The 13,581-nt window shown below is 35.9% G+C and overlaps 1 protein-coding gene across 1 annotated transcript in view; it reads right to left on the bottom strand.

The window, feature by feature from the left end:
• LOC133529641 (ABC transporter G family member 20-like) overlaps positions 1–13,581 on the bottom strand; it is a 166,037-nt gene that overhangs the window by 8,007 nt on the left and 144,449 nt on the right. Inside the window, exons 15-16 of the mRNA XM_061867402.1 lie at positions 12,702–12,799; positions 7,203–7,370 (exon numbers count right to left, since the gene is read on the bottom strand). Of these exons, the coding sequence (XP_061723386.1) occupies positions 7,203–7,370; positions 12,702–12,799 (266 nt within the window). The remainder of the gene's footprint in view (positions 1–7,202; positions 7,371–12,701; positions 12,800–13,581) is intronic.

Raw genomic sequence — 13,581 nt, 5'->3', positions numbered from 1 at the left:
ATTAGTAAAATATCAAAAAGTGGCACCATCTTACGAGGCACAACCCAAAGGTTATGGCACCATCGCTTGAAACGATGTCGCCTACCTTTGGAGTTTGATCTATGAGATGGCGCCACTTTTTGATATTTAACAAATTTAACACATATCAGTGAAAGAATAAGGATCAAAGTCAAATGGCGTTCTAAAAGTTTTAATCATGTGTCGAAAGATGGCAGCAAATTTACTGTGGCTACAAAGTTATCTTTGACAATCCACCTCTATTTCTAATTGTCTTTGCGTGTAGGTACCTAATTAGTAATTATGTAAGATAAAAAATCGTTAATATATTTTTTAACATAATTTTTGACCCACCCTCCATTCAACTGACTTCAATTATAGATTCATAAAACTTATTACAGCGCGGCTTACGTGGGCGATTACTCTTCCATAGGTATCAAAGGATTGAATACACCCGCGCCGCGCCGTTTCGCGTTCGCGAGTTATTCGCTCAGGTAAGACACTGCCTTAGTAGGTTTGTCACGTCCTTTAAATTGAATTATTGGGCCACTTTGAAATTTTTCAATAGACTTAATGGCAATTAATAGGGAGGTAATTTCCATAATAATAGACGAATTCAGTCTCTTATTCACAATCTAAATTAATTTATCTTTTTATAAGGACTAATGTATGGAATAGACTAAGACATTATAAGAAAATATAGGCTAGAGATTTTTTTTTTTACTTGATAGAGACAGGCGAATGTTTGCGCTTTTGAATTCAGAACTTTTTTATATTTCTATAAGAGTTCCACATTGAATTTAATTTGTACTTATACAAGCACGCGGGGACTAGCGAGGTTTAAATCATATTTGAACAAAATAGCTGTATCCGCGTTTCAACCGTGTACTTGTATTCGGTCTATGTCACTTCCCTGTCTCCCCAAGGGGAGAACTAAAACTCGAGTTTTGTCCATCTCAAAGGTCTTATCTTTCTAAAATTCTTACAATAATCCGGTATATTTCCATCAGCCTACACGAAAAATAATTATTTACCTAATTCATTATTATAATGCGAGGAAGATGCTGTTCGTAATTATAATTTTAAATTAAAAGCCCTCAGCATAATTAAAACAGACAACTTCAAGACAAACCATCTGTTGGTTATATCTTTTTTTTTTTAACAAATAAATCAATATTATAGGAACATTGTAACACAAACTGACCAAGTCCCACGGTAAGCCAAGAAGGCTTGTGTTGTGGATACTCAGTCAACAATGTAAAAATTTAGTCACCTGCAATAATTTTAGGGGTGAATAAGGTCATGTTGAACAACTTTTTTTTTTTTTTTATACTACGTCGGTGGCAAACAAGCATACGACCTGCCTGATGGTAAGCAGTCTCCGTAGCCTATGTACACCTGCAACTCCAGAGGAGTTACATGCGCGTTGCTGACCCTAACCCCCCCCCCCCCCCCTCGTTGAGCTCTGGCAACCTTACTCACCGGCAGGAACACAACACTATGAGTAGGGTCAAGTGTTATTTGGCTGCGGTTTTCTGTCGGTTGCTCTTAATCTGGAATGACATCTGCTGTGCTGTGCCCTACCACACAAGGCGAGATGACATTCACATTGCCCATACCTCTCTTTTGGTCGTAGTTTAAGGACATACCCGGGTCCAAACCACTTTTACTACGGGACCAATTCCGAAATCGCGAAAAAATGTTTTACTGTCCCCTAGAAAATGTCGAGGTCAGACAGCCAAAATGCATGAAACCGACCAAAAAAATTTTGCGATTTCGGGGTAGGTCCCATAATTGATTAAAAGTTGCTCATTATCACCCTGTAAATTATTGCAGGTTTCTAAATAAACACCCTATGTGCAAATACTGAAATAAATGCCCTTACCGGGATTCGAACCCAGGACCATCGGCTTCATAAGCAGGGTCACTACCCACTAGGCCGGACCGGTCGTCGAATCACAAATCACAAAAAATTTACAAAAAAACGGCAAGTAACGTCTCATTTTCGACAAAAACAGTAACGTAAACAACGTCAGAGGGCCTACCGCGACCCACGTTCAACGTGTTACCTGTCTGTTACTCACCTCACTTGTAAATTCGTACGTAAGTGTGACAGGGATGCAAGACGTCGAACGTGGTTCGCGGTAGGCCCTCAGCTCCGTAAGCTCGTCAGTTACGCTCCAACAGTTACGTAAGCTCCTCTCTAACTCGCTCAGTCAATAATGTTACTTGGGTACATAATATATTAAGTATGTATGTGGTGTCGACTGGACTGTAACGGCTTTGGACAGAGAAGCATGGCGGTCTTTGGTGTCGGAGGCCAAGTTTCACTTCGCCACAGCAGAGAGAGAGAGAGAGAGAGAGAGATGTGGTGTATATTGCTATTATTTTTATATGTGTATGTAATGTTACATTGTTTAGAATAACTTGATTTGTTTTAAATTCCCTCTCGTTGTGTACAATCCTGCACTAACTACAAGTTTCTGTTTGACCCAATGGTTGACTGATAGAGAATGCCTTAATGTATTAAGTCCGCCATTTGTACAATTTTATATCGTGCAATAAAGTTTAAATAAATAAAAACTAAAACTCAATAATACTCATTTTAATTAGTAAGAGAAAGAGCTTTTAAACTCATGAGTTTAGGCCAAAACAAATCTGGGCATATGTGGGCTAAACCGGTCGGTAGTTTCTAGAGAAAACTTGATAAATGCATTTTATTGGAACAAACGCAAACGATACTACTATTTAAAAAAAAACTAAGCATTATATATTGTGAAGTATATAATTAGGCTGTTAGTTCCTTTGTTACTTTATATTTTTATCTCAAAAACGTCCGTCCTTTTAAAAATCTTAACAAAGAAAAACAAAACACTATTTTCTGAGCACAATAAACGTCAGCTTCTTATATTTTCACAAAGTTACAGTCTTTCCTAAAACGACGTAAGTACTCGTATTTTCTATAGACTTTCAGCAGTTTTGTATCAAAGTACAGTGTATCATTTCAAGCGGAAAAAGGCCTTGATTATGGAGAAAAAACTGGGTAAGCCGTCGGCAGAAATAGGAGGGAAAAAATTGAGGAGACTGAGGTAGCAATGATAGGTACGCTTTCGAGCGAATTAAAAGAAGATGGAGCACTTTTTATACTATTACAAGATTAATCTTGGCTTTCACCAAGGCGACTCTTTTACATGAGACGTGAAAGTCATCGATTCTCACCAATGTAAATAAGATTTTTTTTTTCAATTTTTTAAAAAGCAAGTTCTTTTGTAAATAAAACAACATCTACTTCAATAAAAAAACGAAGGATTTCGTAGCATTCCAATAAACCATGTTTTAAAATGAGTCGATGACTTAACTAACAATAAGACTACTTGTATGAATTGCGTTACGTAACAAACTGTTACTGTCTTTCCCCTTATCTAATTTACTACTAAAACTGACTAAAATTTGATAAAAGGCAAGACAAAGGCAACAAATTAAATGCGAAGTGTAAATTTGCCAAAGATTCATTCGGGAAATGAAACTACTACGTTATGTTTATTGGGAAGTGACATTTTGCGAAAAGTGTTTGGGCCAAACGGAAATACGCCACGCCTTGAGTACGAACAGAATTCTGTTTTTAGACATTTATGATTGTATTTTACTGATTTTGATTTTTTAATGATAATAATTGATATATTCTAGCTTAGGCATTATAGTTCGTGTCATCCACGATGACGCGCAGAATTGTCAAATCTAACCTTTAATGACATTACATACGAGTCAAAGCGCGCGTCTTCATGAATGACACGGTCTATAAGTTTTTACTGGTTTGAGTTAACATCCAAAACAGCAAGATTATCAAGAGAGTTGGATACCAGTGTACATTTAAACTTATTTTTGAGATGTATGACATAAAATGATAAATAATACGATAAGTATAACGCAGCGGCTTACATAAGCAATGACTCGCGAATGCGACGCGACTCGACGCGGCGCGGCGCGGCGCGGCGGTTCAACGGCATTCGGAGATCGCCCACGTAGGACACTTCCATAGGTATCAAAGGATTGAATTCACCCGCGCCGCGCCGCTTCGCGTTCGCGAGTTATTCGTTCAGGTAAGACACTGCCTTATATTACAACTGAATGTAACGACATTGTACGCATACGAGTACCTATATTTTTAGTCAAATCTCGATAAAAGTATATACCTAGGTATACAAGTATTTTATAAAACATGAGCAATTTCTTACAGAAAAAATTATGTGAATTATCTTACATTATAGCATATCTGTGCTTCAGATCTCGTTTTAAAGTTTTTTACTCGCTGCAAAGCCGAGCAGATATAGCTTAATTGTAGGTGTCAAAAGAATTTTCTTGTTAAAATTCCGTTTATTTCAAATGGAAAATGCATTACAGGTTCTGCAGCCCATCAAGACTCGCAATAGCAGGCATTCTGTACGTAATATTGCAATATCTTCTAGTATTACGATCGTAAAGGAGAACATATATCTTCCATTCAGAATGGGTCCATTCTAAAGTATCATTTCCTTTTTATATTTATTACATAGATTTTATTTCCTACTCTTTAATATTATCACACACTTATACCTCTCGCGTTGAATGATAATCCCTATGGACAGTTCCTTCAAGTATCTTTTGGTTGGACTTAATGAAAAAGATATTATTAAATATCTTGTAGCAAGAAAATAATATTTTTATTTTATTTTAATGAATAAATAGGTTTTATCATATTTTTATTACTTAAATGTAAGTACATTATACATTACTTAATGAATAGGTAATGTTTTTCGTCACCGAAAAGCGACTAGTAAAATATCAAATGATATTTCGTAACATAAGTTCCAAAAAACTCATTGGTATGAGTCGAGGTTTTAACCCGCGACCTAAGGATTGCAAGTCGCGCACTCTTACCGTTAGGCCACCATCGCTTCTAAATGGTAATGACTATAATGAATAATTGATTACTTAAACGAAAACAAGTAGATACTAAAAAACTAACCATCATCTAAATCCACAGCCCGGGCTTCGTCAAAAGCGTAGGTACTAAAGGGAATCCGCAACAAACTTCGTCCTATCTACGACTACATGAGTCTCTGCATCAGGCTTTGTCAAAACGAAATGGAAATGAAATGACACGAAATAAACGAAATGAATTAATGTGCTTACTTACTTCTAAAAAACATTTTCATCACACTTGCTCGAAAAAGTTCTTGTTTCATGCAGGTATACTGAAGGACAAAGGCCTATTTTGTTCCCGCGGGAGTTATGGATTGTGAAAAATTGGTTTTTTTTTATTACGTCACTTATTCATACAAACCAAGTAGCATAAAAAATAAAATAAAAAATAAATTTATTTTATTTCAGGCACCCATATAAAATAACGTGATACACAGAGAATTTACAATTTGAAATGGCACAAAAGTGTTAAAAGTAAAGTAACCGTAAAACAATAATATATTTTTTTAAATTACAATATAGAATAAAATAAAATAAAATAACTACTTTCGGTTCGCATCTTGATGCAGAGACAGCCAAAACCTACAGATTGGACTGTGCAAATCCTCACTAAATCGTGGCTAGGATACAGTTCTCAGAGCTGCGCAGCCTACTCCAAAAGGACGCTACTCTAGACTGAATTACGGCAAAGAAATCGGGGACACGAGCTTCCGCAAACATACTCGTCGCACTACACCACCTTGGCAACTTCATCAGGATTCTGAAGGCGTCGTTATATTGAACCCTTAGGGTGTTAATTGCTTTCCTGGTGAAGTTGGTCCAAAGTTGCCCTGTGTAGAAGCTTTGACAGTATGCTCTAAAAAGCGTCACTTTGACCTCGTCAGAGCATCTGCCAAACCTGCGCGCGAGCATAGATAAGTTATACTTTTAAAATACTGACGTTTATAATTTAATATTTTTGTTTATGTTTAAAATGAAATAATTTGATTGATTTAACAGCCGTTTCAAATATTTTTACATAATTTTCAATCGTGGCTGAATGCCGAATAGGTTTGTGTCCTCGATGCCAACCTGTCAAGAAATTACAAAATGGCGGACGAATGTTTGATATGTCACCGTATTCAAGAATTATTTAGTTTAATATTTTGTTTTTTCTTCGCAAGTGTGATGAAAAACATTGTGTGTAACTTCGGGGGTAAGAATATTGCAAACTCGGATCTTTAATTCCCTCCAGCCTGTGGCTGTCGGAAATAATCAACCTCGTATCCAAAATTTCACTTACCCCCCTCGTTGCACAATGTACTATTACAAACCAACAAACATTTAAAATGACAGCGGCTGCTCCATATAAAAATGAACTGTCATATTAACCATCCTGCCACGCGAGGGGTATAGTGTTGTTAGGAACTTGACACTATATGTGTACCCGTTGTTGGTGAGGTCGAAGAACACATTACAAAGCCGATGAACAGCACCATGGTAGCCTACGTCATTATCATCATCGGCACGCTAACATGTTCTTTGATGCTCACTAATGCCCACATGAGAAGTATTAAGGGATCTACCAATATAGACCCACCGCTCGAAGTTCTTTGGAGTCTAAGACCGCGAACTGTCTCGTTTTCTTTAAGTGATCATCAAGATGGCGACGTATCTTTGAGTAAAACTCACCACAACACACACATCTCTCTCGCTGATCAGGACACGACTAAAGAAAACTGTGCCTATTGTTTTTACGAACTGGATCGTGTTATATCTAAAATTGAGCATATAATGTGTTGGACACTGTCTCGAAAGTTCTAATTCCAAGCAATTCAAGAAAAAAAAAGACCATCAACTTGAATCAGACTATCATTTTTTTATTGGGAAAAGGTAAGCATTTGACCACAATCTCACCTGATGATGGTAAATGCCGATGCAGTCTAGGATGGAATAAGCTTACCTAAAAGATGTCTATTCACTCAGTGGACTGGGAATAGATTTGCAAGAAGTGAATTCCACTCCTAAGCCATTCGCATGATAAAGCTGGATGCGTAGCGTTTAGTGCGAACCAGTGGCAGAGTAACGATGTAAGGGTGAAACGCAAGTCCGCGTCTAGTCGCACGGTGGCAGAACGGAGATGGAGATTAGATTACGTAATCCCATCGTACACTGCCTGAAATATCCTGTAGAATACCGATAAACAGGCTACAGGGTACACTAGGAAGTTTACCAAACATCAACTAAATATGATTGATACGTACCAAAAGTCATCCCGCAGAAGCCATTGAGCACCGTCAACAAAATGATCCAGCCGAGAGGCCCGTTGTTGGTGAGGTCGAAGAACACGAAGCCGATAAACAGCACCACGGCGGCCTGCGTCATCATCATGAACATCTGGATGCACACGTGCGAGAACAGGATCTCCGTGCCTGTGGATAGGGTTCAATTTTGAATGGCAATATTGTGGAAGGAATGTTATAGTAAAAGACCACATGGGTAGTAATAGCATAAGACCACACGGGTAATCGGAGCAGTCGAGGTGCTCAAAAACATCAAACACGCACTCTAACGCCTTGACAATAGAACCGTGTTCAGATATTTGTCGGTGCTCATAAATATCTGAATACGGCTCTATTCTAGATAAAAATTGAAGCATTCAATTATGTTGGTGGGTATGTGATGTTGATAATAGTTAATTTCAAAAATTTACTACTTAGATTTTTGAGTAAAAAGGGTTTATTTATCTATGAAAACCATACAAAAACAAGCCCTTTTGAAAAGACACCCCTCAATTGTTTACCTATTTACAGCCGAGTTCATAATTATGTATACATTTCTTCACCCTAAAACATTGTAAAAATGTGCAAAAATGTATACATATTTATGAACTGGACTGTACAAAAGCGGAATTTGTATAAAATTCTGTCTTACAAAATAACCATTTTGAGTTAAAATATACATTTCTACCAGTTAGAATTATATGATTCGCTAAAACAGTAATACGACCGTTGTAGACCTCCATTTTTGTCTAAAGACATACGAAACTCCCCACAAATTCGCTTTTCCAAGCGACTACTTCCAACAACTTCAAAACTATGCCCCTGATAGTTTCCACTCTAGCTTAGAAGTAGAGTGACTTAAATTCACTGAATGTTTATGCCATTTTTACTTATAAGTTTAGACAATAAGGGTGATAATCGCATGCACTAAATTGGTTAAGGTTACACTAGATTTCAGGTGGGTAATAGAGGTCGATAAATCTTTGTTTTTCCTTTAAGTCCCAGTAATTTCGTGTTTTTCTCTCACTATCACTATGAAATGCGTGCCCGGGAGCGCAAATACATATCATGTATTTTTGGTACTCGTATTAAAATTTTATGTACGTTTAAATAATTATAAAAAGGAATCGATACGTTCCCTGAAACATGATTTTTAACTTTTATGCATAATTTGTTTCAAATTTTTAAAGTGCATTTTAGACCTATGTTCGTGATTTTTTTCTATCGACCGAAAGTCAAAAACTCAAGATTTTTAATCGATAGTCCCTCGTAAAAGGCCTCATAATTGCTAATTAAATGTATGACAGCTGCATTGTGATCCAAAAAAGCGCTACAACTTTTTAAAAACTCCGTTTTCTGACCCTACGGCACCTTAAAAGCTTCTGAACTACGTCTCATGGAGGCGTATATTTTACAAAATAAGAAAATATTAGCATTCTCAAGTAAATGTGTTATTACCTTTATAAACGGCGTTATATAAAATGTGTTTATTGAAATATATGCTACTACAATATTTAAGTATTTACAGTGTTGGCCGAACGTTAATAAGAATTAACCATTAACCATACAGTTTACGGTTAAATTTGTAATGGTTAATGATCAATTTTAATTAACGTTCGGCCAACACTGGTATTTAGTAATCCGCTTTACGTACTTTTAAGATTTACTGTATTTGGAACTACGCCGAGTAACTTTTCGGGTCTGGTGAAGGCGAGAACTGGAGCTTATTTCACCGCGTTGACACCTGACAGCGCGGCTTACGTGGGCGATGACTCGCAAATGCGACGCGGCGCGGCGGCCCAACGGCATTCGGAGATCGCCCACGTAGGACACTTCCCTTCGCGTTCGCGAGTTAAGCGCTCAGGTAAGACACTGCCTTATTTATACTGATCATTTCCTGTCCATTTCTGGGTCGATAAGTAACGATGGTCAATCGGTGAATCGGAGCGTCAACATTTTATTTGTTGGACCAGGAATGTACAGAGAACTGTCGGGTGAAAATTGTCACCGTGTTGAAACAAGCCTCTGGTGGTAGTTTTCAAGATCCATAAGTCCATTGTTATGCATATTATGCCTACATTGAATTACTTAAAACGATTTCCGAGACAGATTTTTACAAAGTTATATAATATTCATATTACTTAGCAAACATATCTTAAACTTTGTCTATCTCTAGCAAACACGAATACCTCTAATGACAATTAAAATCACTATTATCCTGCCTGCCAGATTTGGAAGACGTTTTATAAATAACACCAAAATAAATTAAAGTAGGTAAGCAACGGAGTAAGACACGACTTACAACTTAAATTGTAATAAAACAAACACTTAACTAAGACATATATTTTCATACAAACTGACCCCATTGTCTTTTCTTTTGAGGATATTCGGTGACGCGTAGGCGGAAACAAGCACGTAGTTCCCTAATACTATTTTTATTCAATCAAAACGCTATTTCAGGGACGCGAGAGAGAGCACGTAAGGCAAAATTTATGGAAATCGAGTTGGAAGTCAAAAAATTGTTATTTCTCGTGAAATCCGTCAATTTTTATCACGTTTGTACCTTGGTTTAGTATTTAGTAGTACTTCGGTATCGTAATACATTGATTGTGTACATTTCAATGAAGATATAAAAAAATAGGTGAGAAAAATTGATCGGCATGTGAACATGTGAACATCTATCAAGTAAATATGATTTAAATCTGCACGAGTATAATGTGTCAGTGAAACATGTGAAACATCAAAGTTTATAGTTTGTGTCGTCCATTATCTTGACTGTGTCTTTTGATTGAAAAATAATTCAATGTCAATTTCATTTTCAACATTTTTTAATTTTATACTTCTGAAGAAAATCATAATGAATATGTAACAATTATATGGCATATAGTTATGATTTACATACTTTTGGTTTCATAAGTAATAGTTACAAGTTATTAGAAATAAATGCTACTTTTTCATATTTAACGAATTTTACACATATCAATGAAAGAATAAGGATCAAAGTCAAATGGTGTCCTAAAAGTTATAAGCATGTGTCGAAATATGACAGTAAATTTACTGTGGTTACAAAGTTTTCTTTGACAATCCACCTCTATTTCAAATTCTCTTTGATTTGACCCATGTTCTTTCATATGTGTTAAATATCAAACGGTGTCGCCATCTACTTAATTGAGTATAAGTCAAAGGTATATCGCCATCTATTCGAACATACATTTTTCTTGATGTTTCGAAACACGTTTTTTTCTTAAACTTGACTTATCTTATATATAGTTATATATGTACCTATATCTTTGCCTATACCCTTAAAATATGCGGTCGTAACAGAAGTACACGCTGTAATATAGGTAAGCATTTGAGACAAATATTTCATCGCAATTTGCATGTTTATGAACAATACAATTTTGGAGTCTGTGATGCTGTGTGATTTATTTCATTTACTCTGTATATTATCATTGATATGGTGTACCTATGTGCTAGAAATTACAATGTTAGAAAATGAAATGAGATAGGCGCATACCACTGTAAATTAGAATTGGACTACAGACAAATTCAAATTTTAGTTAGTAAATCTGATCGTGATCCTGATACTGATCTAGCAGCGTGATAAGTGACGTTTTTAATTGAAGGTTGACATAATGCGCAATTCAGCAGCTCCTCTAAAGGAGTTTGGAACCATCTCATATTGGAATGATGTCGGACCCATGTTAGATTAGTATCATATTAGTGTTGGAATTGGCCTGTAAGATAGGATTCCAACCCTCCTCCAGCTTTGCAGGCAGGGTCACTAGTCTCACTACCGACTAGGTTACGATATCGTCGTACAATTAAATCACTTTTCCTATTATATAGTATTTTATACAATCGTGATATGATAGAGAGCTTTTCAGTCGAGTATCGTGTTTAGGCAACGAAGCTTGCTGAGTTGCCTAAGTAAGGTACGAGATTAAAAAGTTTGATTATATCACTATTGTATACAATACTTTTTATACGAGTCATCTAAAATAATACTTGTTTTACTATAAAACCTAAATAATTAATGAAAATCGGTAAGTATCTCAGTAGACAAAAATGTAGTACAAAATACAAAATGGTGTGAATCCGCGCTTAGCTTTAGTCTTTTCTTTGGGAACGCGGCGGCACGTGATTGGTCTATTTTTTATAGTTAACTATACCGTATCGAAAAGAATCTTATAGTTAAGTTGTAAGTAATACATGAAAAGAACCTACGCAATTATACTTAGTTTGGTAAACGAAATCTTAATTCAACCATTACAGTCGACGAGTAAAAAAAGTACATCAATCTCATCGTCCCCAGTCACTGAATACATATTAATTTATATTTGGACAAATAACATATGATAGAATAATATATGATCAATTAAATAAATCAAACATTACTATCTAAATTGATAACATAAAATTTATTGTTATGTATTGGCGTTTAATAATATAACAGAGCCTATATTCAATATGATAATATTCTGATTGTTATTACTGGGTATAAATTTGATTTTCTATGTTTACATAATGGCTCCTCTACACGATGGGCCATCATACTGGCTCACTAAGATGGGCCAGCGTCTAGAGAGGGTAGTGTTGTCGGATGGCTTATGGCACGGCGGGATGGCGATGGGATGGCCACGGTGTCGATCTTTCGTCCGAACATCATAGGTAGTCTGCTCTCAAACATCTCATGGCCATTTCGTTGGGCCATCGTGTAGAGGAGCCATAACAATTTTTAAGAACTATGTGTAGAACTACTATGTTACGTAAATGTTAATGCCAAGTTTCATTTAAGCATGTCATTTCAAAATGAGAGCGTAACCTCGATTGTTTGGGTAGGGCTTTTTTGTGGCGTATTCGTGTACTCCTAAGATGTACAGAAAACGATACTGTGTATGTTTGTGTATGTATTTGCCAGTTTACCTATACCTACCGACTAATGTTTTATAGCATATTCGTCTCATTTTAGTGTATGACAACAGGAGATTAAAAATGTACTATACAATGTAAGTCTTTTTGTTATAATGTGTATTCATAATTTATATTTCATTACTTTTAATGATAATACATTGTTGTATTTGTTTGTCATTCATCTTTACTAAGTTTATTTACTACTCATTCCCGCAAAGGTTGACTGAAAGAGATCCCATATAGGGATAAATTCGCCTTTGTTGTATTTAATTCGTTTTGTAACTGTGCTTCTTGTATTTGTTTTTCTTATGCAATAAAGAATACCTATACATACATACATACATACATATAAAAGTATCTATTATCTATAATAGAAAAGTGTACCCACTGTAAAACCACCCAAGTATCAACACAAATCTTCTTTTTGGTGTCATTGAGTTTTTTGTTGTCATTTATCAAAACTTTGAGTTTCAGTTAATAGTTACACCGAATGAAAATATTCGAATTAATAATAATTTTGGACCATATATGATTGGTTTCGCAATTTAAAAATAAATTAATATTTACCTGTAATTCCCGACACCAGAGACCTCTCCAGAATGCCTTCGTTCCTTTCAGCCAACATGGAGCTCGTTGTCAGAGCCACAGCCAAGAAGAAAACAATCCTAAAAAAATACGTTAGTTAAGTTAAAAAAAAAACTTGTGACCTCATGTATTTCTTATGTGGACTGACACATTCCTAATTTCCTAGACCAAAGAATATGCAACGTAGCCAGCCAGCCAGCTTCACTTCACACAGTGAGCAACTTTTACTATGGAATTAACCCGGAAATCGCGAAAAAAAAATTGGCTGTTTCATACATTTTGTCTGCCTGGCTTTGACATTTTCTATGGGGGCTAAATTTATTCGCGAATGTATAAGTTGCTCAATATGACCTATATATACAGCCCGTAAAATATTGCAGGTCCCTAAATAAACACTCTGTATAAGTCAGTGGCAGATTAGGCAGATCGTAATGTTCCCGTGTAATGTTTTGACGATATTATTACTCACATTAAACCACTAAATAGGTAGGATAGGTTCGTTAGGTTGCTTCAGATGAACGAAGGGCAAAGTGTCCAGAAATAGGAGACCAACTACAATGATTTTCACTTTTCACGATTTGCCTAGAAAAAATCTGATCTGCCTGATCTTACGATCGGCCCTGACATATATCTACATGTACCTATCTAGTCTATATTTACTTGTAGGTATTGTATTTTGTATAACATTAACTTTTGAGTAATGTTTTCAAATGATAAGCAATTTTATTTATTTAAGCTAGAAATCTTTTAAGAGAAAGATTTTTTGCATGATGAAAAATATCACCATAACCGGTTAAGCCTCGGTTGCGCAGTTAGTGGAACGTTGGCTCGAAACGGAATAATTATTCATCTTAAGAGACTG

This window comes from Cydia pomonella, chromosome 21, assembly GCF_033807575.1.
Source record: "Cydia pomonella isolate Wapato2018A chromosome 21, ilCydPomo1, whole genome shotgun sequence".
Taxonomy (NCBI): Eukaryota; Metazoa; Arthropoda; class Insecta; order Lepidoptera; family Tortricidae; genus Cydia; species Cydia pomonella.
Note: the sequence above shows the minus strand (reverse complement) of the source record. Positions and strands in the feature narration are given on the sequence as shown.